The sequence below is a fragment of the Cyanistes caeruleus genome, chromosome 4, assembly GCF_971803275.1.
Source record: "Cyanistes caeruleus chromosome 4, bCyaCae1.hap1.1, whole genome shotgun sequence".
NCBI lineage: Eukaryota > Metazoa > Chordata > Aves > Passeriformes > Paridae > Cyanistes > Cyanistes caeruleus.
In genome coordinates, this window is record NC_141704.1 from 49,842,856 (window position 1) to 49,864,810 (window position 21,955).

Sequence of the window (21,955 nt, forward strand, 5' to 3'; positions counted from 1 at the left end):
TACAAGAAGCAGAACATTGCAAGTTGATTTGACTTTTCCATACACCCTGAAACCCTCAATAAATCTGCAATGGGTTCTTGGGCTTTTCTTGATTTATTGCCATTACATGGCATCAAAGCAAAGAGCCTGATGTTTTGAAGGCTTCACAAACTTGCAGGGTCACTGAATTTTTTGCTGTGCTTCATCAGCTCTTTTTTATCATCTTTTTGCCTTCTTGCTTTTGCTCCCCAGTACTTACATTTTCAGGGCATATTTGCACTTTATGCTCATGTCCAGAATAGATTTTCTCCTTCTTTTTGCAGGTGTAAAATTAATGCTAAAGCATTTTGGTTTATTAAATGCTAGGAGCTACTTGAATGAATATTTTTGTGATGGTTTTGTGTAGGTGCAGGTGAAGTAACTTCATTGGTACTTCAAGAGACCAGGTGTGGGAGAGTGTGTTTATAACACAGTCTTCTCCCAGTGTAATAAAATAGCAAATTGAAAATTGAATTTGTTTACTGTTTCAGTTCTTTCTGGATTTGCTGCTTGTGTTGAAGCTTACTACATTTATATTTCCTCTTCTTTGTCATGGTGCTTGTCAGCTGCTTCCTTCATGGTTAGTTCTCACTATAGGAAGTCAGATTTGGAGCTTAATTTGCTTTTTTTGAAATAAATGAGAGCAGCATGGAAACAGCCACACATCTGCTGACTGGAAGTGTAGCTTAAATTGAATTTCTGAGAAGTCAGAATTGATGATTCTGAGCCATTTTAGTGGTTCATGGTGTCTGACCTTTTCCTCGAGGCAGTCCAGCAGGGTCGTTTTTGCCAGAAATGCTAACACTGTGTAAGGATGGAAACCAGAAAGTGTTCTAATATATTGGTACTGTAGAACTAGTTTACTTTAGTCTTTGGTTTACTGTCTAGGAGGCTTTAGTTTTCATGGTTTTGTAACTACTCATCTTCTAATCTAAATGGTGTATATTTTCCCTGTTTTCTGTGAGTGGTCTGCCTAAGCCCTCTCTGTCTTCCATCTGTGTCTGCATAAACAACAGTAACTTTGCTTCATACTAGAGGCTTAGAGGTCTCTAGAGGAAAGACTAACTTAGTTACTAAGCTTCTCCAGTCTGCAGTACTTGGAAAAGCATTCTTTTTCCTGTCTTCTCCTAAAGGTGGGGCAAAGGAAGTTTCAAAACTGAGTAACACATGGAGGCTGTGCAATTGGTAGGGAATTCTGTTCATTCCCTGAAGTTCTCATTCCTCCAAATTCTGAAAGGGTGCCTCCCCAGAGGCAAGAGCAACTCTTACACATTGTAGCTTGGCCAATCTATGGAACATCCCATTTTTTAGGTTATTATTAATTCTCTGACAGACTCATTTGAAATTAAAGATGTTTGATCATTTCAGGGCAACAGGTAACCTAAGCTGGGTTTTCTCACAGGTCTGTGTAGTGAGGAGAGACTGAATTCAAAGCAAAGCAAGTCTCTGCCATATACATTCTTCTTCACTGCAGTTTGATAGGTGGAGAGGTCTGATCCTGACTAGCCCAAAATGCTGGAAAAGATTAGCCATGTTCAGGAAACATGGCATGTCCTCTCTGTTCTTCCTGTGTGTTTTCCTTAGAAGCATGATCTGCAGGCCAGCAGAAAGCCCTTCTCCCATCTTCCTGCCTGGCCTCCTTCCAGGGAGAAGCAGGAGCACAAGATTCATTGTAATAACAGCAACCTCAGATACTGTAGGATTTTGTGCTGGATAAAGCTTTTGAAGGCACTTCAAGAAACATGTAAGGTATAGTGTGAAGAAAAGGTATTGGATCAGTAAGAAGTAATTTCACTCAAAGGGCAATGCTAAGGAAGAGCATTTCCTAGTTATCCAGTGAATGCCAAGTTCCAGGTTACTGGGATGTCATATCCAGCACTGACTTGGCAGAAATTATTAATTTGGTAGTAAATGTTTGCAAGCTTTGAAGACAAAACAGATGTCCTGCTTCTTTTCCAAAGTCTTGTTTTTCCTGGGAGAGCATATGCCTTAGCGATACCTATGGCAATTAGCAGGTATTGAAGCCATTGTAAACGTTTCCAGTGAGGGGTACATTCAGTTACATCTTGGGTCCTAACCACACAAATATTATCTTATGTTTCAGATAATGAGGAAGAAGAAGAATTTGGGCTATTCAAGTAGTACCAGTAAACTGTAAAGTCACTGTTCATTGGTATTGATTTCCAGGAATAAAGAGTTCTATTACCTTTAATTCTCATGGGGTTTCAGCCTTTTAAAAAACAAACAAAGAAAAAATATAAGCCAACAAACTCCAAATAGTCTTTTTTATCTGTGCCCTTGTAGCTGACCACAGAAACATGCAAGTTCTTCACTGCAGTGTTGCAGGGCAAGGGCCAAGGCATGGAAAGCAGGCTGGGCACCTTGGTTCTCTAGCTCCCATTTATACTGTGGGAGGAGGGGCAGAGGGAACACCCTAGGCTTGCTTGGTGAATGCTTCAAAGTCTGCTCTGGTCCTTACTATGTTGAAAAGCTTTTCAAGTCACCTGAATTCAGCAAACTTAAGGCAGCCCAGGCTGTTCAGTCTCAGCAGAAGCTATAAGTGCTGCTTGATCCTTGCTCCTGGGGCTTTTAGTGATGGCTCTGGGCACTTCTGTGTGGGCAAATGAAGCAGGGCTTGGGTAAAAATTCACCCATGAAGAGTGAGCAGAAAGCATGAGTTGCAGTCTTTGCTTTTACATCTCGGTCCAGCTTGATCTAATATTCTGCAACTGGTACTGAGTTAAGCAGAAAAGCTGAGATCCAGGTAGATATGACTTTAGGTGCTAAAGTCATTCTTTTTGTCAGTGGTAAGACAGTGAAGAGGAGAGAGATAAAAAATCCTTGCTATGTCCATCTTACATGGACAGCCATATCCCAGCCATATTACTGGCAAAATAAACACTGACTTGCACAGCAATGCCTTCATCCACTAAACCCAGGTTTAGTTGCCATAGTAACTTGTCTTGGAGATGAATGTGATATCCTGGACAGCAGGGAAAAAGGCTTTGATTCCACAGATACTGGTCCTGAGGCTCAGAGCTGGCTGCAGAGATGTGACTGCATTTCTTTGTTCATTTCCCTGGCACAGCCTGAGTAATTGGTGGCATGTTGTTCAGCTGTGGTACAGAAGTGTGGTGGTCTGCCATCATTGCAACCTTGTACTTAGCTGTGTTCAGATGAAGAATACACTGAAATCATTGGGGCAAAATGAATCCTATGAGGGCAGTAAATCTCCAACCTAAGGATATTGGAACCAACAGTGGACAGTTTTTGTTTTAGTAGTGTCACTATAAACTGGCTTTGTTTCGTAGCTTTCTAGCTGCCAGCTAAAGCCTTATCTGAAAGACTGATATGTTGAGATGTAAACCATCGGGAAAGTACACACAGTTAACTATACTGCATTTTAGTTTAGTTCATTCACATTTGGGTTAGTAGTACTGGAGCTGGAGTAGACATTACTAGAAGTGTATAGGTAAACTTATGAGGTCACTACTGGTTCAATAGCAAAAGTTACTCTCCTGATTAAACAAGAACGTTGCATACAGATAACCAGCTCCATCACATTAGTGGGGGGATGGGCATAACAAAAAAATGTATAATTAGCCCTAAAATAAAACACTACTGGTAAAGCCAACTGCTAATAATACCTCCATAGTTAGATTTCATCAGCCAAGAAACACACTTGAGGGCCTAAATGAGAGCAGGGAATTCGCTCACAGTAGAGTCTCATGGGAATGGAGCTGCAGCCCACTGAAGAGGCACTGACACCTAGAAGCATACCGCTCCAGGGGTCAAAAATGATGGGGCAACGTGTCTTCTCCAAGCTAACTCCTCTGTGGACAGCCTGCAAGCTCAGCATTACATTTAATTTAAAACTGTAGAGTAGTGATGCAGAAACAACTGAAGTCATTTGGTTCCATTGTTGGTGACAGCCAGGTGCTTCCCATGGCTAGATGCAATATATAGGGCAGAGGGAGACTGCCACCAATAGAAAATCCTTTTAACTGCTGCTTACTAAGTTGTTAGTGAATACATGAGATGGAATATCAGATCAGTTGTTGAAATTCTGATTTCTGTTATTTTTGGTGGCAGTAAGGAAAATCACGACTGGCTCAGGTGCTATTGAACATGAAAAGCAAGCCCTTCCATAGAAATCTATGTTATTCTGCTTACAGAAGCAGTTTCTGTTTGCCTATTTACGATCCTTTATTTAAAATAATACAATTAATTCACTAAAATCAGACCACCAAAATAGTGGCTGCAGAGTATTTCAGCAGCCTCATTGTGCCCAGAGGCCTTCTCCAAAGGAATCACTAAATAAGCACTAGAAATATAAATATGAATGAGTCAAGTAATTGGAAACAGCATAAAGCTCTACACATGTGTGCACAGGAACAGCTCATGTGCTTGCAGGTGCCTCTGAAAGACAATTTTCAGGGGGGTTTGCAGGGACTGAATTTCATCATTTTTCTCTCTTTCTTTTCAAAGGCAGGAGAAGGTTTTCATCTTGTCACAGGAGAGGTGTAGCATGCTTGGCTCCATGCTGTGGCAAAGACATGAAGAAAGGACCTTGAATGAAATTCTTGGGAATGCCCAGTTGGTGTCCTGGTGTAGCAGGGACTGCACTCAGCCGTTGTGCTGCTGAGATACTAACCCTTGGAGCAGCCTGGTGGCTGGCAGTCTGCAAAAAGCCTTAGCAGAAGTTTGGGAGTGATCTTCATTGTTCTGGCAGGAAATGCCAGAGCACGCTCCTGTAGGAAATTACTTTTGCAATACTTCACCAAGGCAAGTTCTCACACCTTTTATTGGCTTGAGGGAGCTGAAGTTCCCCCAGGTGATGAATGAAAGTGTCTGAGCAGCCTGCTATAACCCACAATGTAACATGAAACTACACTGTCACAGGAAGAGCCACAAGCAGAGTCTGCTCCTGCTTAATGTTGGCTTTGTTCAGCTGAAAGAAAAATGATCCAGTGTTTCTATCCTGTCACAATGTTTCTGTGAACAGGCTCATGTTTGTGCTGAAAAATATGAAGAAATCAGGGTGGCACGACTGTTGAGTGGCAGTAAATGGAAAATGAGAACAGAGGCAATTTTCACTGGCTCTACTCCTTCCCTGGTTGTGCTTGTTTTCTTCTTGATAGTGATGAAGTAAGAGTTGGGGCATTATCTTAGGTATTATGGGTGGGAGGCAGAGGGGGTGATTTTTCTGTATGCATTGCTGAGGGTTGGTGCTTACACCTGAGTTTTATGGTGATGAATATGTCATCACTGAAACCTGTTTTAATGCCAGCTAAATGTTATATAATAGTTGGTTTCACTATCCCCAGCCTGCCTTAATTCATAAAATTAAGGAAATAATTTAAAGGCTTTGCACTATAGTTCCACACAGTTAGTGAAAACATGGCATGGAATATGAGATCAGTTCCATACTTATTTGCAGTGAGGTGTTTGTACACCTGGTTGCTAAAGAAACATTGAGAAATGGGTCTGCATGGGACTGAGTAATTCAGTTTGAATAAGTAAAACCAAGGTGCCAGTGCTGAATGTATTAAAAGTCATCAGTAATTGTAATGGCAGTAAATTCCAGTACTTCATTTACAGTGAGAAAAACATTTCTCATTTTAATTGTTTTAAAGTCATTGTCTTTCACTTCTTAGCAATTAAGAAAAGGTAAGGAAATTTAAAAAAATGCACAACTGGTTTGAAGCTTACCAACCATAGCATTGATCTTCCCTGGATTGTTTAAGTATATGCATTTAGTTACCAAAATAAACAAGTACCAATATAGACTGATTCAATAGTTCTAGGATTTACTTTCTTTTTTCCACAGCTATCTTGTGACACACCTAATTAAAAGCTACTGCTTAGTTCCCCTTTGAATATAATAAAGCTCTGCCTTATTCTTTCTGTCAGTTTAATCCCTCTTTCTTTTTCATTGACACATTTCTAATACCTTTGCAGACAGGCCAGACACTTCTGCTTCATCTGTACTGAATCCACATGCTTAACACCTTTTGACAAAATGGATACAGCCTCCCTGTGGCTTGGAATTGATATAAACTGTCAAAAAGGGTTTTCTGAATGGTCTTTCTCTGTCACCTTTACCAGATTTTTATCCTGTGTTGTAGAAATGTGCAGTTTAATGTTGCGTTTCAAATCATTTTTGGCTGAAAAAGTGTGTAATGGAATCAGGGTGTCCCCTGGATACTCCTAACAGTTGGAGATGTCTCTTTGTTTTGAACACTGGAATCCCAATAGACCTGTGACAGCAGTGGAATCACACTTTTGACCTTATTCACTAAAGTGTTGTTTTCTCTGGATGATTAAATGAGAGTAACCAACAAGATCTTCCCCTAGAATGTGAGTTTGCTCTATTTGTTTCTCAAAAGAAACATAGAAGGGATGCTCTGCAATTTTCAGCTGATTGCGTTTTCCACAAAAGAGAAAACAAACAAACAAACAAAAAACCCCTAAGCCCTGCTCTGATTCAAGGAGGTGGTAGTTATTAGGCATATTAAAAATGCAAAAGCAGCTGATATATCAATATTTTCCTTAAGCCACGGTTGTTGCTACATCCTGAGCATCACAGCAGCGATACAGCACAGTGCAGATTTTTATCCTGCTGTTGCTTCACTCTCCATGTATTTTAAAAGCGAATGTATATTAAGGCACCAAATGCAATTTCTAAGTATTGAACCTGAATATAGAAAATAACCATATACTTAATGTTGTGGGTGAATTTAGCTGATCTTTATGGACTACACAGTCATGTCAATCCAAAAGATAAATGCAGTTTTCTGCAGATGCAGCCTTTTAAGCTCCTGGTGTTTCTTTTCATTTGCATGTGACTGAGCAGACATAGCCAGCTGTAGGATTTGCCATGACTGCCGGTCCTGCCTTGTGCATTGAGCTACTCGCATATCTCTTGCTCCCCATTTACTTATTCAGGGTGTGGCTTCTCTGGATCAGAACTCAAGAGGCCAGAAGAGATACAAAATCAGGTTCTTGCTTCATCCATTTTAGGCTACTTCAGCTGCGTTTTGGGGATTTTTTTCTCCAACATATTCGTGTTTACTATAAATATCCCAGCTCTGGAATAGTGAACATACTTTCATTGTCATGCAGAGCACATGAAATGCAATGGCAAGTACAATCCTGTAGTTCCTGTGAGTGGGGAGTTCAAAAGAGAGGAAAGGACTCAGGGAAATCTAGTTTGTTTTTAGAATAGATCAGAATAAGTGACTTACTGGCCTCTGTGGCCTCAAGACTTCTGAGCAGTTTCTCACTGTTGATGGTGCTATGTGGAGAGGACATCAGAGCATGGAGGGCAGTGCACTGAGGTGCTGCAGATCTGTGACTCCCGCTTTCCAATCCTGCCAAAAAAAGCTTTTGTTTTTTTAATTACTGCTTCATTGGTGATATAAATTAATGATTGGTATGGGTCTGAAGCAACCTTGTCATCAGAGAATATTTGGTTAGCGTTGACATACTTGTTCTCTGCAAACATGAGTCATCTATCTGCCTTTGGCAGGCTCACCCTGTGGCTCTGCTATAATGTGTTTCACCAGTATGGTGGAAATTAAAATGTCACTGTTAACCATGGCAGAATCAGATGCTCTCTGGGCACCACATCTATTCAAGTAGTTCTTGTTTCCTATGTAGTTATTTCTGACAGTTTAATAGGACAGCTGTATTCTGGCATAAAACAATATGTTCATATATCCTCAATAGAGGGGGAGTTAAATGCTAATAGAAGACTATTTCCTTGCATACACATGTGTTTCATGCATGACAGAAGCAGTAATGCTCATGTAACACCATGTTGCTGTTTAGTCCATTAGGAAGTGTAAAGTCAAAATTAATTGTCCTGCAGGACCGTATAGAGTGGGTCTCTAAAAGCAGTTACTGGAGCTGTTTGCAGCTGCTGCATCAGCCAGGCTCCCTCCTCGTGAGCAGTTATTGACTCTGGGCTATTGAATTCAGGGCTCTGGAGGTTGCTTGGTGGAAAAAGCCTTCAGTTGCTGCTTGGCAGCTCTGTCACTGCAAGGTCACAGAAAGGGCACTTCAGTCTCCAAACCCAATTAGGGCCTTATTCAGCACCTTTTCAATCGCAGGGGAATATCCCACTGAGCAGGGTGACTCCTAGGCCAGGCTTCTGCACCCAGCCCCCTCATTGAGGCAGCCAACAAATGTGTCCTTTTTTGTCACTTGAGCCATCAGAAATACCCTTTGCTGTCATGAAACAGCTAAGCAGTTAGTGAAGAAAGGTTAAGAGCCCAGTACAGGCTTATAAGCTCACCACAGCTTTTTTGGACTGGTGCCTTGTACATGTATGTCTATGTCCCTCCCTTTACTCATATCTAGAGCTGTCTCATTCCTCAGATCAAATCATTTGACTCTTATTAACAGCTGTAACTTGCAAGTTGAATAACGTCCAACTGCTGAAAACATTAATGAAAACCATAAAACTCTCTTTTACCAGGTATCAACAATATTGCTTTAATTCCTCCCCCTCTGAAGAGTGTGTGTATGTGTGCTGGGTTGTGCTTTTCATCCCAGGTGGCTGCCAATTCTGGTGAAAATAAGTTGAGCTGTGAAAGGTTGACCCACTCACCTCTGAATTGCTTTTTATATGATGTGAGTCCCTCAGGGCCCAATTCTACCCATAGAAGTGAGAAAGACAGCTATCAAAATATACAGGAAGTGTGTCAATATGCACAAAGAAAAAGATGAACCCCAGACTGGTCTGAGTGGTCAGTCTTTAAAACATGGATTTCCTGTGAAAAGCAAAGAATAATTAGAAAATTAGCCTGATGTGCTAGCAGTTATATCAATGTGTGGTTTTATGTTAGCTCTTTCAGGCAAGCAAAAGATCAGAAAATTGCTTTTTACTCAAACTAGTGTGTAAAATTTAGTTAGAGTCTGATCAGCTCCTCTGATCAGTCTAGTCTAGACTGTTGCCTGAGTATGTACTCTGTACTAAACCCACAGACCCCTTAAGTAGAGTCTTACTCAAGTGAATCAAATAACATATTAAAAAGTTATATAAAATGTTCACTGTCTGAGTAAATTAATCTGGTTCAAAGCTGAATAACTTAGGAACAGCAAAAATAAAAGCAGAAGTGTTGTTGCAGAGGAGAGGTGGTAGAGTTCTTAATTCATAATTAAATTACTGTCTCAGAAACACAAAAGAAAAATTTTCAGCAAACTTTTATTATTTTTAATAAGATAGTAACTTTTTTAAGCCTGTAATAAGAGTTCCTAAAGGAGAAAAAAAATCTGTCAAAAATTATGCACAAATTTTTTTAGGAAAAAAATTTCCTAAAATGTCTGTCTCAAGTACACAATATTGGTTTTAATTTAGGGCCAATGGGAGCCTTCCGTATGTAGGCTGCACTCTTGCCACCTCTAATTTCTACACAGGGTTATTTGCAAGGAAATGCTGTAAGTCCAAGAACAGTAAATTTTTCAAAGCAAAGCAGTTTTCCCCTCATTGCCAGAGGTCTTCAGACATCTGCCATTGTTGTACCATCCTGAAGCTGTCTGCTCTTTGCCACATGAATCTCAGAAATGTGAACAGTTCATTTACTCACAGTTAATGCAGCTGCTGCCTTTCATATACTAGTAACATTAGATGACAATTTGGAGACAATTTTAGTCCAATGACCAATCCAAAAGACTTGGAAATCTGTCCAGTGCCACTAATTTTAGAAATTCAGTTATGTACCTGAGTTGATTTTCTCAAGATACCTGTGTTTTGAATTTTGAAGTTTAAGTCTTCGGTCTTCGTGTGCCTGCTATATTTGCTGGTTGCATTGCAGTGCCATCAGAACACCTGGCATAGAGGCAATGACAGCAAATTGATCAAATTATCAGGGGAAGTAAGCTAGCTCATCAATAGGACATCAGTGGGGTGAAAATATCACAGAAATGGGACCATTTTAATCATAGAGAAACTGATCCAAGTGGCAAATACTTTATTTAGCTACACCAAATTCTGTCTAAATTCAAGGGGAGAGCTGCTACACTGCTGTTATCCAAACACTGAATTAATCTACTGATGGCTGAGAAACAGTTCCACAACAGGAACATTAAAGTCTTTGGAATGATACATAGCTTATCAAAAGTGGCGGGCATTGCTCCACTTACAGAGAGATAAGTAATGGAAAGATAAAGAAACACAGTTCCATGAGTGAATACATGAATGTAGAATGCAGTAAAAATATTGGGTAAACTCTTCCCTCCTGTGACTTGCCTTCCAGCCAGTGGCATTATACCAGGGAAATATTGGACCATATTTTGTGTGCATCAAATCAAATTGTTAAGAGACAACAGGCAGGTGTTTGAGAAAATTTTCTCTCCGCCATTTGCAGAATTGTATGAAATCTTCTGGCTAATCTACAGTCATTCCATTACCTGCCATCTTTCAGCAGGTAACTAGTTAAATTTGTGTTAAATAGGATTTGCTTTGCTGTTTCCATTTACTGTTGGAGTAGAAATGTTCTGACATGACATATGACCAATTAATAATTGGAAAGTGCTTGGATGAGTCATTTGAAGGCAGTAGTTTAGACAGCATCAGCCACAACTCATATTAAAACCTGCAAGAAGAGTTTTAATAAATAAAATAATAAAAAACCCTACAATCAGTGATTCTGCAGCATCTCCTCTGGGTGTCTGCATTTCACTTAATAAAGATGCCCTGCAGACATCAATTGAAATAACTCTTGCCTTTGTTGCTTGGATGTTTTTGTGAGCTCTAAAATGAACTTGGCTTATACAAGTATACTTTGTTACCCAGCCTAAAGGATAGGATGCAGGGCAGAAATTACCCTGTTCTGCTGTCAACCTCAGTAGAAAAGAAATGGCTTTGGCTATGATTCTGAAGAGAATAAGAGTGTGACTGTACCCCATGGTTTTCTGTGGGTTTTTTACTTTTTTTTTTTCCTGTGGTGATGATGTTTTATTACTTTTACAGAGCTATAATAATCCGAAATGGCGAAGTCATTCCAATGTCTTCAGAATTCACTCCAGAGACTGAACGCCAGCGACTTCAATATCTGGTAAGAGACCTGAGGACCAAATCAGGTGCTGCTGATGACAAGCATTGCCCAGTAATGTGAAAGGCTCAGAGAAATGCTGCTGAGTTACTGTGGCTCAGTGAAGGATGACGTGTCCACTGAACACCAGTGACTGGTCATGTATGTCTTTAAGACATCAGCAAATGTGGAGAAAATCCTGGTGGTGCAAATGTCAATAAAAGGAGTATTACCTCTTCAGCAAAGGCCATTGATTAGCATGGCTGTGCTTGTGTATATTGTTTGGCTCCAGACCCTTCAGCAGTGCACTGGTGTTGGATTTTGAAAGCTCAGACATAGAGCTAATGAGCCACAGATGTATTTAATCCATCCCAGTGCTTTCTGTGTGACAGTATAAAATACCACAGGCTTTGTATGTGAATGATATTGCAGAGTTTGATTAATTTACTCTAACAGTATGCCGTATCACAGTATAGCAGTATCTCCATCAGGAGAAAGATATCCAACTTGGAGGTGATCTCAATGAACATTAGTAGCTGCAGGATAGGATGGGTGATCAAAGATTAGTTTTATTTACTGTAGCAGCACCCATAAAGCTGGGACAGGGAGACTAGCATGGCATGCTTTATAGACCAAGCTGTGTTGGGTGATAAGCTGCCTGAGTAATATAAGTCAAAATGTATGGTGTTATTTTTCATCCAAACTATCCTGTTACTTTTTAAGGTTTTAATCAATGGACAGATCAGTTGGTTGAAGTCGATTAGTTGCTTGTCAAAATGTCATTCCTAACGTGGCTGAGAGACTTCCTTTGTGCTTCTTCTGTTCTGCTTTTTCCTTTTAGAAATTTAAGCTTCAGCCAAGGCAGGCTCACTCTTGGCCTTGCCTGACTCAAGATGGGCAGGCCAAGGTTAGTGATGTTCCCAGGTCTTAAGTTGTCTTTTATTTTCAATGTAGACCCAAGCACTGTGATTTGAAACTAGACAAAATGCCAGTGTTTGAAAGGTTTTAATGGAAAAATTGTGTTTCCTCAATTGTCACATTTAATTTTTTTTCAGTCAGATTCATTGGCTTGAAGTTGAAAATTTCAGAGAAAATACTGCTTTGGGACTATTTATATTCAGAGAATCAAATGGAAAAGAGGCCTAATAAATATTTACGGTTCAGTTACATTTAAAATAATTTGTTTGCCTCTAAAATAAAAGGTATCTTTAGCATCTAGGGAGTCTGCTACTTCTGTAGGAAATATGAGATAGAACATTGCCTACAAGTTTTGTTTTTCTCTTTTGATGTCCTTTCTGGCTTAAATCTGAAACCAGTAGCTGATCTGAAAAGCATTTCTGCTGTTTCCTGTGGAAAATTCCTTTACCTTTGTTTGTCTATTTTAATTCTGTATGTAACAAATAAGCCAGGTCTATGGCTATCATGTTCAAAGAGAATATATGCAAGACAGCAAGAGCGTGAAACAAAATTACAGATAATTTCAAACACAACATTCCTTAAGTAAGATTTTTATTCTTGTGTTAAAAAACCAAAAGTTGACCCCAAATTTCTTTCAAGGTTGGCATAAGCATTACACTCCAAAGTTTTCATCTGTCTTGCTAATTAGATCCCAAATAATTCCTCTACTCACTTATCCATCCTCATGTTCTCATCTGTTGTTCTGTCTGAAAGTTATTTACATTGAGTCTATTTTCTTATTTGCAGTTAAAGCTGAGTTTTTGTTTCAAATATGTTGCACTGCTCTTCCTGCACGAACGGAAGAAAATCCCTTAATCACTTTAGCATTAATATTTTACTTGGTAAATGCAGAGATACTGTTCACTATGAGAAAGTTACTGTAGAAGCAAAGGGAGGGTATGGATTTACAGCCTGCAGGCTGTTGCCTGTGCAGCAGGAGCTTCCCTCTGCCTTTAGTGCCTGTTGATTGCTTCAGTCACACAGGATATTATTTTAGGCTTTATTTTCTGAGCCTTAATTTCTGCGTGGAAAGAAATCCATGGGATAGTGAGTAGTTCAGGTCATGTGAGTATGTTTATATAAAGTATCTTCATATGAAGTCCTCCAGTCTTAGACAAAGCTGTGCTTCAGCTAATACTGATTGAGTAACTGAGAGAGAAGGGAAGCAAATGTGTTTCCTGTCCTGGAAGTTTTATTGCCATGCCTCCAAGAACGGCTTTGGCAGTAGGCCTCTGGCATGGAAACCTGAAAAGAGCAAGTTGGCTATCCAGTCACTCTGACTTCAGAGCAGCTCTGAACCTGGTCATCACTCCATAGGAGGGCAGTGGCGGGGCAGCATCCAGCTGCAGACTACAGGCAGGCTATAGGCAGAGACAGACTTCTGTGTCAGGCAACTTGTGAGAATATTGCAGGAGGCAGTCAATCCTTCAGTCAGAGAGCACTTCTTCAGATGTAATGTGTGAAAGCTTTGCACCAGTATTCCCTTGGTCCTTTGGCCTTCTGTAGCAGTTCAGTGGACCATGTTGCTTCCCTTCCACTGTTGAGCATTTGAAAGCCTCCTTTTCTTCTGAATTTCTGTGTCTTGTTTTTAGCACTGTAGCAGGAGAGCTCCACACAGTGCCTGGGAAAAGTCCTGTTTTCCCCTATCAGTGTATCTTGAAGGAAAAAAAAATCCAGTATTTACTGGGAAATGCTCTGGTACATTCAGCAGTTGTGCAGGCAGTGACAGCCAGAAGCAATTTTTCTTTCATCTTGTGAGGAGACTATTAATTTCAATCATGATAGTCTGAATTGCAACAGTAAATAGGATATTTTTTTACTTATTCCCTTGGAAAAATGTGTTTCAAATGAATGGGGAATTGGGCATACTGCAGATGGGTGAATTTCTATTAGTTGCTGTACTTTCAAGATGTCATGAGGTCAATGTGGTATTTGTAGCATCTTCATGTGTACAGCCAAACAGCCCCTCAAAAGTTCACCAGAAATGGTGCACCACTGCTACCAGTGCAGGTGTCACTGCTAGTAGAGGCTGTGTGGCCACCAGTGACAGTGACAATGGGTACTCTGTGTCTACCACCATTCAAGCAAAGGTTCATGAACCCACATAGTCATGGGCTCAAAGGGGATATATTCATATTTTGTTGCTCAGGTGAGGATAAAAGTGACACTAACTCACTCACCTGCTGAAGGATGCCTGCAGAACCTGAGCCTGAAGAGGAGATGCACCTAGATCTCCTAAATGTCCAGTCAGCAGTTTGATTACAAGACAGTCAAGATGTAATTCTCTTACAGTTTTTGGCTCCCTGTAGTGCCCAGAATAGGATTACTTCAGCCATCTGACGCAGTGGATGATGCTGTGGTAAAAGAGACTGTGCTGTGGTTCCATGAAAGGGGTCCTAGCCTTTCACAACATGAGAGACCAATCAAGAGATTGATTTGGCTTCTAGTCTTCTCCTTCGTTTTACTACCATGTCCTTTAATTTTAATCTCTCTTTGGTTTAAATGTGTCCCTATGATAATGGCTGAGTCATTTGCAGACCTTATGGGTGTGTTGGGCTGTGCATGCTGTTGTGAGTAGTAGTCCCATATAGTAGAATATTCTTTTGGAGAAAAGGGCACAATATGATAAAAGTGTAAACTTGTAAGATATAGTTGGTGTAGGGGAAAGCAGCAAATCTGAGAATAGCACAGATTGCAGTGAAAGCACTAGTGTCAGTGACTTTCCAGTGCAGTGCCTAGTGAAGGAACTGGAAAAGGCAGTGCAGACCTTGCTGAGGTACAGATAAGATACATGCAGTGTTTCCTGCCACCTAATTAACTGCCATGCTAGTGTGTAAGTCTAGGTTTATCATAATTTCATGTTTGCTTTTGTAATCACCAGGAAACACAGCAGGAAGTAAATGCCCTTTTTAAACAACCGTGACTAATATTTCTTTGACTGAGCTCCATTTTAAACAACTGATTTTGAATGCAATGCATCCAGCCACAAAACACACCATAAAATGGCCAAGTGCCAAAAACACAAGGCATACTATGCCAGATTTATGCCCAAAAGCTCTAACAGCTTCTGAAAGAGAAAATATGAAAAATGTTCCAGTTCCATAACACAGAATAACACTGTTGGCTGAAAATACCTTGTAAGGATATAGGAAGTGTTTGATAACCACGCTGTTTGTTAATTGTCAGGTTCTCTTGAATGGTGTTTCTGATCCGAGGTTCTTACAAATCAAGACTAAACAAATTTGAAAATGGAAAATACATTGTGTATTTCACAGGTAAAATTCTGGTAGTCAGTTCGCTTACCTTTTATTATTTGTTTATTTGTTTGATCACTTGAGGGGATTTCATGCTTGTATATAGAAAGATCTGCAGATTTTTAAACTGTTGCTTTTTATTTATTTTCTGGTTCTGCTGCTCAGCATGGTTTTGTTGAGGTGGAGAGAAGAGTCAAGCCTTGTACATGGAGAACAGTTCTCAACAAACCCAACTGGAAGTTGCAGCTGAATTCTAAAGCAGAACATTCTTCTTTCTGTAGAATTACCAGTGAAGCATCAAAAATAACTGTTAAAAAAAATGGTAAAAAATACGGAAAATTAAAATATTAAGCAAAGCACAATGAAAATCCCCATTTCTTCACATAAGAATTCGTATCACAGACACCAGACACTTCCAAATTGCTCTTTTCCCTCTGTTTCACTGACGCCAAAAATATTAGAATCAAGTTAAGATCACTGGATTGTAAATCAAGTGTTGAGGCTTGGCTGTAGAAGAGAAGTCTTATTTGAACATTAGCAGTCCACTGGTAACTGTGCCAGCTTTATTAATCTTATTTCAGTTATGACCTCAGACTTTCCATCTGAGTAAATCTTTATGCAATGCAGTCTCTCCTGATTGCTTTACCTTTTCAATAAAGGAAATTCTTGTTTTTAAGTGAAAAAATACTAAAAGCCTGTAATGTTTTTCTTCTGGACCTCTTATTCAGACTAGTAGTCTCACAGCCTGAAGGTTAGATAACTTCATTTTGATATCAGGTATGATGTTTTTTTTATGTATGACCTTGTTTTGTAGGTAGGTGACAGTATTTAGCTGATAGTGGTTTGTAATGTTTTAATCAAGATAGGCTGTGCATTTTTAAAAGTGGTCTGAATTGCACTTACAATAAGGACTGACTTCATTGTTTACGATATCATAGGCTAGAAAAAATTTTAAAAATACCGAAACCAATCCAGTTCTTTGTTATCATATAAAGAACAAATATCATTCATATGTTGTGATACATTAAATCATTAGGAATTCTCCATCTTTTTTGCAACTGGAATGAAAATAAATAAAATAAAAAGCTTACATGCACTTTTAAATGAAGAAGTTCCAGAGTTCTGGAAGTATGAAAAGCCTCATGTGGACAGAATACTGCTGAACTTCTCAAAAGTCACTCAATGGTTCTCAACCATTTCTGTAATGAGAAGAAGGGATCCAATTAGAGGGCCCTTGTCAACGATATTTGGGTGGAGAAGGGGACCTTGGTTGACTGTAGACTGAAGGAAAAAACATGTTATTCCCTTAACTGTACACAGAAAGAATTTGATGGAGTTCCTGTTCCAGGAAGAGATCACGATGTGAAGATCATTTGTGCACTTGAAAGCCACCTCTTGAAAGCAGAATCCAATCTTGTTGGTTACACACAGCAACCTTCCTCAGTCCTGTTCCAACCAAGCTTGAGGTGTTTTCTGGAAGGGTGTCTGGTGATGGGAACAGGGACAAGCTGATAGGAAGTTTGCATGGTGATGTGCTGAGCCTGATAGAGCTGCTATTAAATTGAGTGGGAGCAAGCTCAACTCTTAAATGCGGGAAATATTTTATTGTGAACTATCTGCATGACAGATGCCAGGCAGATCAATAAGGGCTTCCAGTGCTTCCTGCTGCTTACCTTTGATGAACACTAGATTTATGACATACACACAAACTAAACCCCAGCTCATTTCATCTCCCTTGATGGCAGCTGCTGCTGAAGATAAGACAGACTTTATTGCCTTAACTGGCTGGATAAGGAAAAAAAGTTATCTGCGAAAAGGTTAAGAAATGCAACTTTTTTTCAGTTCCCTACCAATTTGACTGTGTCCTTCATAAGAGCTTGCTTACAGTGTAGTTTTTCAGAGGAAGAGAGAAAGATTTGTTTATTTGAGTACTAAAGAAAAAGGATTGAGATTTATTTCAGAAGGAAGAAATAGAGTATGTTTAGGATTAACCTATCATGTCAAGTGATCTGTGTATAAATTCAATCCAAAAATTTACACAGTGGATGAAGAGCCTGGCAATGCTCTCAACTGTGGCCAGCTTTGGAGAACATGAGCCAGAGGCACAACTCTGGCAAAGAGGCCTCCCAGGATCTGCAGAGCAATGCACCAGAAAGGACATGAGGAGCATTTGAACATTAAAACCATCAAAGACCTTAGTTGCAGTTGTGACGCAAAACTGTTGCTGCTTTTCTAAAAGTCTGTTTTGCATGAAGGATGTAGTTTTTCAAAAACAAGAAAATAAGTTGCTCTGTAGCTTGTGTTCATTTGCAGTGTTGTGTGATGGGGTGCATTTTTCTTGAGGTGGTGACAATTAAAGTGTGGTAGCAATGTTAGGTTTTCTGTGTTGTTGGCATAGCTGAACAGGGAGTCAAAAAGCAGGAGCTTCACTGCACACTCATCCCTCCAAGTCTGTCCATGGCTTTGTATTTGATCATTCCTCTCTCTCTTATGCTGACTTACAAAAGGGCATGTGTTCAGTTTTACAAAGCTCTGCAAACTCCTTCAGGGTTAATGGATGAAGTGTAATTTAATCTTGAGGAGCTGGGAGAAGAAATGAAGGATTTTGAGGGCAAGAGGACTGGTCCCTATAAGGCTTCTGCTGGATATCAGGCAGGGGCAGAAACGGTGTATGTGCATTGTTTGTTGAAATGGAGCACATCATCTTCCTTATTTAAAAAGAAAGGTTAGAGGAGTGGGTGGAATTTGTGTGGGAAGGGACCAAGAAGGGGGATGGTAATACTACCTCATTAAAAATAGATGATGCCTTGTTTTATGTGGTATCTGTGGTTTGATTTCTGCCCGCAGGCTTACATGCAGCCCCACTTGCTGGGAAATGAATTTACACATTTAGAGTTTCCACGGAGGGTGCAGCGCAAGGAAGTTGGAAAGAGGATGCTGTACCGTGACTTCAACATGACTGGCTGGTAAGAATGTGTCCTTCTCAGCAGGTCAGCCTTCTCCCCTAGCCAATGCCTGCTTTGTACCTATGTTTGATTAAACTGCATCAAACAAGGAGATGTAGCCCTGCGTTCTAAAAGAAAAGGCACTTCCTTCTTCCAGGTGTATTTTTCTTCTAGAAGATAATGTTTTAAATAAGTCAACTTCCCTCCAGAGAGTTCATTTTAACGTGTGAGTACTCAAAGCAGAGCAAGCATATAAAGGCAAAGATGTGTCAGGGGATCTTTCTGAAAGCTAAACAATTTTTCTGTCTTGGAAGTAGCTTTTTATAAATTCTGGATCAGAGGGTGAGACATTTGTCTTTTAAACCAAGACGTTGGGCCATCATGCTTTCACATGCCAAGGAAAGCTTGCAGAAGTGAAGAGCTGCCTTCCCTACTCTACTGCATCTGGCCCTTAGTTAGGATATCCCTTGAGGAACTGTTTTACACATGGGCCTAGCTGAACACAACCAGCCTAAAATGAAAAGGCTTGAATGAACAGCATGGAATTAAAGAAGTGAAGACAAAAAGAATGATGTGGATTTTTTTGTTTCTGGCTAAATGTCTTCATTGTTTTTTGTTGGTTCAATAGGCTCCTTGGAGAAATCCTAATCTTTGCTGTTTTGAGTTCTGTGCATGACCTATAAAGGCAAAAACCCAATATATGCAAATGGTCTTAATTTCCATGACATTTATGTTTTAGTGTCTGTATTAAACATCTTTTCAGGAAGAAAAAGAACAGAGGGGTTAAAAAGAAAGCCTATTTTAGGTTTGGAAGCCTGGATGCTCACATACAACTACAGCTCTACATAATTTTTGCTTTGTTCTATGCTTTATGGACCATAAATATAATGATGTTTTAATGGCAGAATAATGATCTAAGTTTAAAATAATCTGAAGTGTTTGTGCAGAACATGTAAATCTGAGAATAACCATCATTGTCTGTCATCTTGAACAGCTGCTAGTAGAATATGCAGTTTCACCCTGAGAATGATGACTTCACATTTTAAAAAGGCTACAGGCATGAGCAAAAGAATAGGAACAGAATGAGAACACTGGATCAACTGAGGACTTAGACAGCAAAACATTTGGAAGATCATGAGACACTCTCCCAATTTCTGCAGAAGGAGGGGTTTTTTGTTAAACTCCCAGATGTCTCTGGAGGCACCAGTAAAGAATGGCTTCATGTAGACTTCCAAAAGCACTTTTTCAAGATGTGAAAAATCATCATGCCTGTTGGGAGGAAAAACATGTGGGGGAGAGCTACAGAAGTATCATAGGCCAGGAACTTCCTGAGAGGAGGGCAAGAACAGATTTCTGTCATCATGGCTGGAAGGCAGAGGGGGTTTCTTCAGGATCATGGGAGTTGTTTTGCATTTCCCTGGTTGGTTAGTGGTCTGGAAAGGAAATGAGATTGGAATGGTTGAAGTTGCAGCATTGGCAGGTGACACCACAGCTCTTTTCCTATTAAACAAGAATGACCATGAGGTACTGCAAAGAACTAAGTGATTAACACAAATGGACGTCACTGAGATCAAATTTGGTATTAATAAATGAATAAAGTAAAGCATGAAGAGAAAAAAAAATTCTATTTATGCACATTAGAGGTTCCAAATGAAATGTAAAAAAACTCAGTGGAAGTTTTGCTTATTACAGTATTTTTTTTCCAGTCCAAATCACCAACAGAATGTTGAGATTTGTACGGCAATGGACAGTATAGCAGGGAGGAGAAGACAGTTATTTTCCAGTTGATTTTTCTGAATTTCCTGAAGTCTAGGACACACGTTGATCCAGTTAGAGATTCTAATATGGTCAATGCAAAAATTGTCACCAGTTCAGTACAAATATGCTTAGCCGTAAGCAGTTATTCTGCAATAAATGTTTGAACTGTGACTTGAAAATTCAAGTCTGAATTCATCACAGTATTGTCCCAGAAAAAGGTGGTCTGTGCCAAGCAGAAGCATGTGGAGACTGTGATGAGGCTACCTCTCCCTGTTGTTCCTTTTGACTTCTGGATGGAAGTGAAAAATGGGGCCTGCATTTTTGTCCTAATAAAAGAATTGGAATCCTTCAGCTGCTCCATATTGCACAAGTAGTGCATCAGTTACCTCTTTATTTGGTTGCCTCGGGACAATAAAATGCCGAGGAAATTGCTCTATTGTCATACATTTGTGTAAAACAGAGCCCTTCTAAATAACGATCTATTTCTTTCTGCAAGGTTTGGCCCAAGGTGTTTGTTATCCATTGAATTGTGTGCAATGATCCCCTAGGTAGAAGAGAAGCAATCCATTTCTGTTTATCTAAAAGTCTGGGTCAATTTTAATGGTTGTGATTGTGGACAAGACATTAGATTTCCAGTTTGGTGGGCCCTCAGAGGTGACACTTTGAGGTGGCAGAGGTTTCTTAGCGGCTGTTTTCCACTTCAATGGTTTTGCTTCTATTTTCTTCCCTTTCTTATTCCTGGATTCAACTGATGCATCAGGACATTGTGGCTGAGGACATGTCTGTTTTGCATTTGTTTCTAAGGATACTATCTATCATGGAGAATAAATTAGCATATATATTCCTTTTCTAGAAAATGTCAGATGGCGCTTTGGCCAGCCAGAGCTTGATACACTAAAATGCTGCTGAACTTTTATCACATACAATGCAGATGATCAATTGTCTGAATTGTTTTTTGGTCACTAACTTCACTGTTTGTTGACAGTTACACATACATGTAGAGAGGTGCAGGTGATACTAGGAAGAAACAGCTACTCTTAGACTTAATTACTTAATCCTTTAGTGAGAGAATGTAGAACACTTTCTGCTTTGATGTTTCCTCAGGAAAATAAATTGTTTTATTTTACAATTCAGTATACTTTTTGTGTTTTCTATTAGAAGCTGTATGTGACTTTTTTTTCTTCATTTTTATCCTTCTTCTTTGCTCCGGAGCTTTTCAGATTCTCGACAATGCCTTGGCTTGCCCAGCTTGTTTGGATTACAAAAGATTATTGTCTTTGGGTCTGTTATAATGTATTTGGCCCTTTATTTTTTCTTTCTGCTTTTTTTTTTTTCTATTTTTTTTTTTTTTTCATGTGAAGTTTCCACACTGGCTTTGTCTCCACAGCCCACAGTGGTAGTACAGCTGCCAAGTTTCCCCACAGCATTAGGACAACCACTGATCCAGCAATGTGTACTGCATCACTAGTCCAGGCTGCCTGTAACTGCTTTGAGACCATCCTTTCCCTTCTTGCTCCAGCTTGCTCCCTTTCTCCTTTTTTTTCAGTGGCAATTGCAGTGAGAAATCATTCTATATTAAATATATGTAAAATAAATCCCACACTGGTGGGAGCTGACCATGAACTGCCCTTCCTGACCCTTGCCCCATGTGCATTGTGATTGAACAACGATTGCAAAAGGTGTAGCATAGCTGGCAAGGCATCTTAAGAACAGTGTGTCCTGCTGAACAAGCTTTTGAGCTGTCTTGAGCCATAATTTTCTGGCAGATATCTGTGTTACTGACAGTCTTTCACAGCTGGGTCTCTGGGCTGGAGTTTTCAAGCCCATGCCTTGCAGAGGGTAGACTTATATTGGAGAGAGGTGTCCTGGTGGTTTTGACAAGTCCTGGCAACAGAAGCATCAGAAAAGACTCAGAGGCCATGTAAGCAGAGTGGTCAGTGCTAAAAAAGGGGAGTGAATAAACTGGAGTGGAAATATGAGAGGG

The 21,955-nt window shown here is 39.8% G+C and overlaps 1 protein-coding gene across 1 annotated transcript in view; it reads left to right on the plus strand.

Moving 5' to 3' along the window:
* The window catches only part of PPM1H (protein phosphatase, Mg2+/Mn2+ dependent 1H), a 127,895-nt gene that overhangs the window by 75,446 nt on the left and 30,494 nt on the right, over positions 1-21,955 (plus strand). The window contains exons 5-6 of the mRNA XM_086884587.1: positions 10,997-11,081; positions 18,116-18,234. Coding sequence (XP_086740713.1) covers positions 10,997-11,081; positions 18,116-18,234 — 204 coding nt within the window. The remainder of the gene's footprint in view (positions 1-10,996; positions 11,082-18,115; positions 18,235-21,955) is intronic.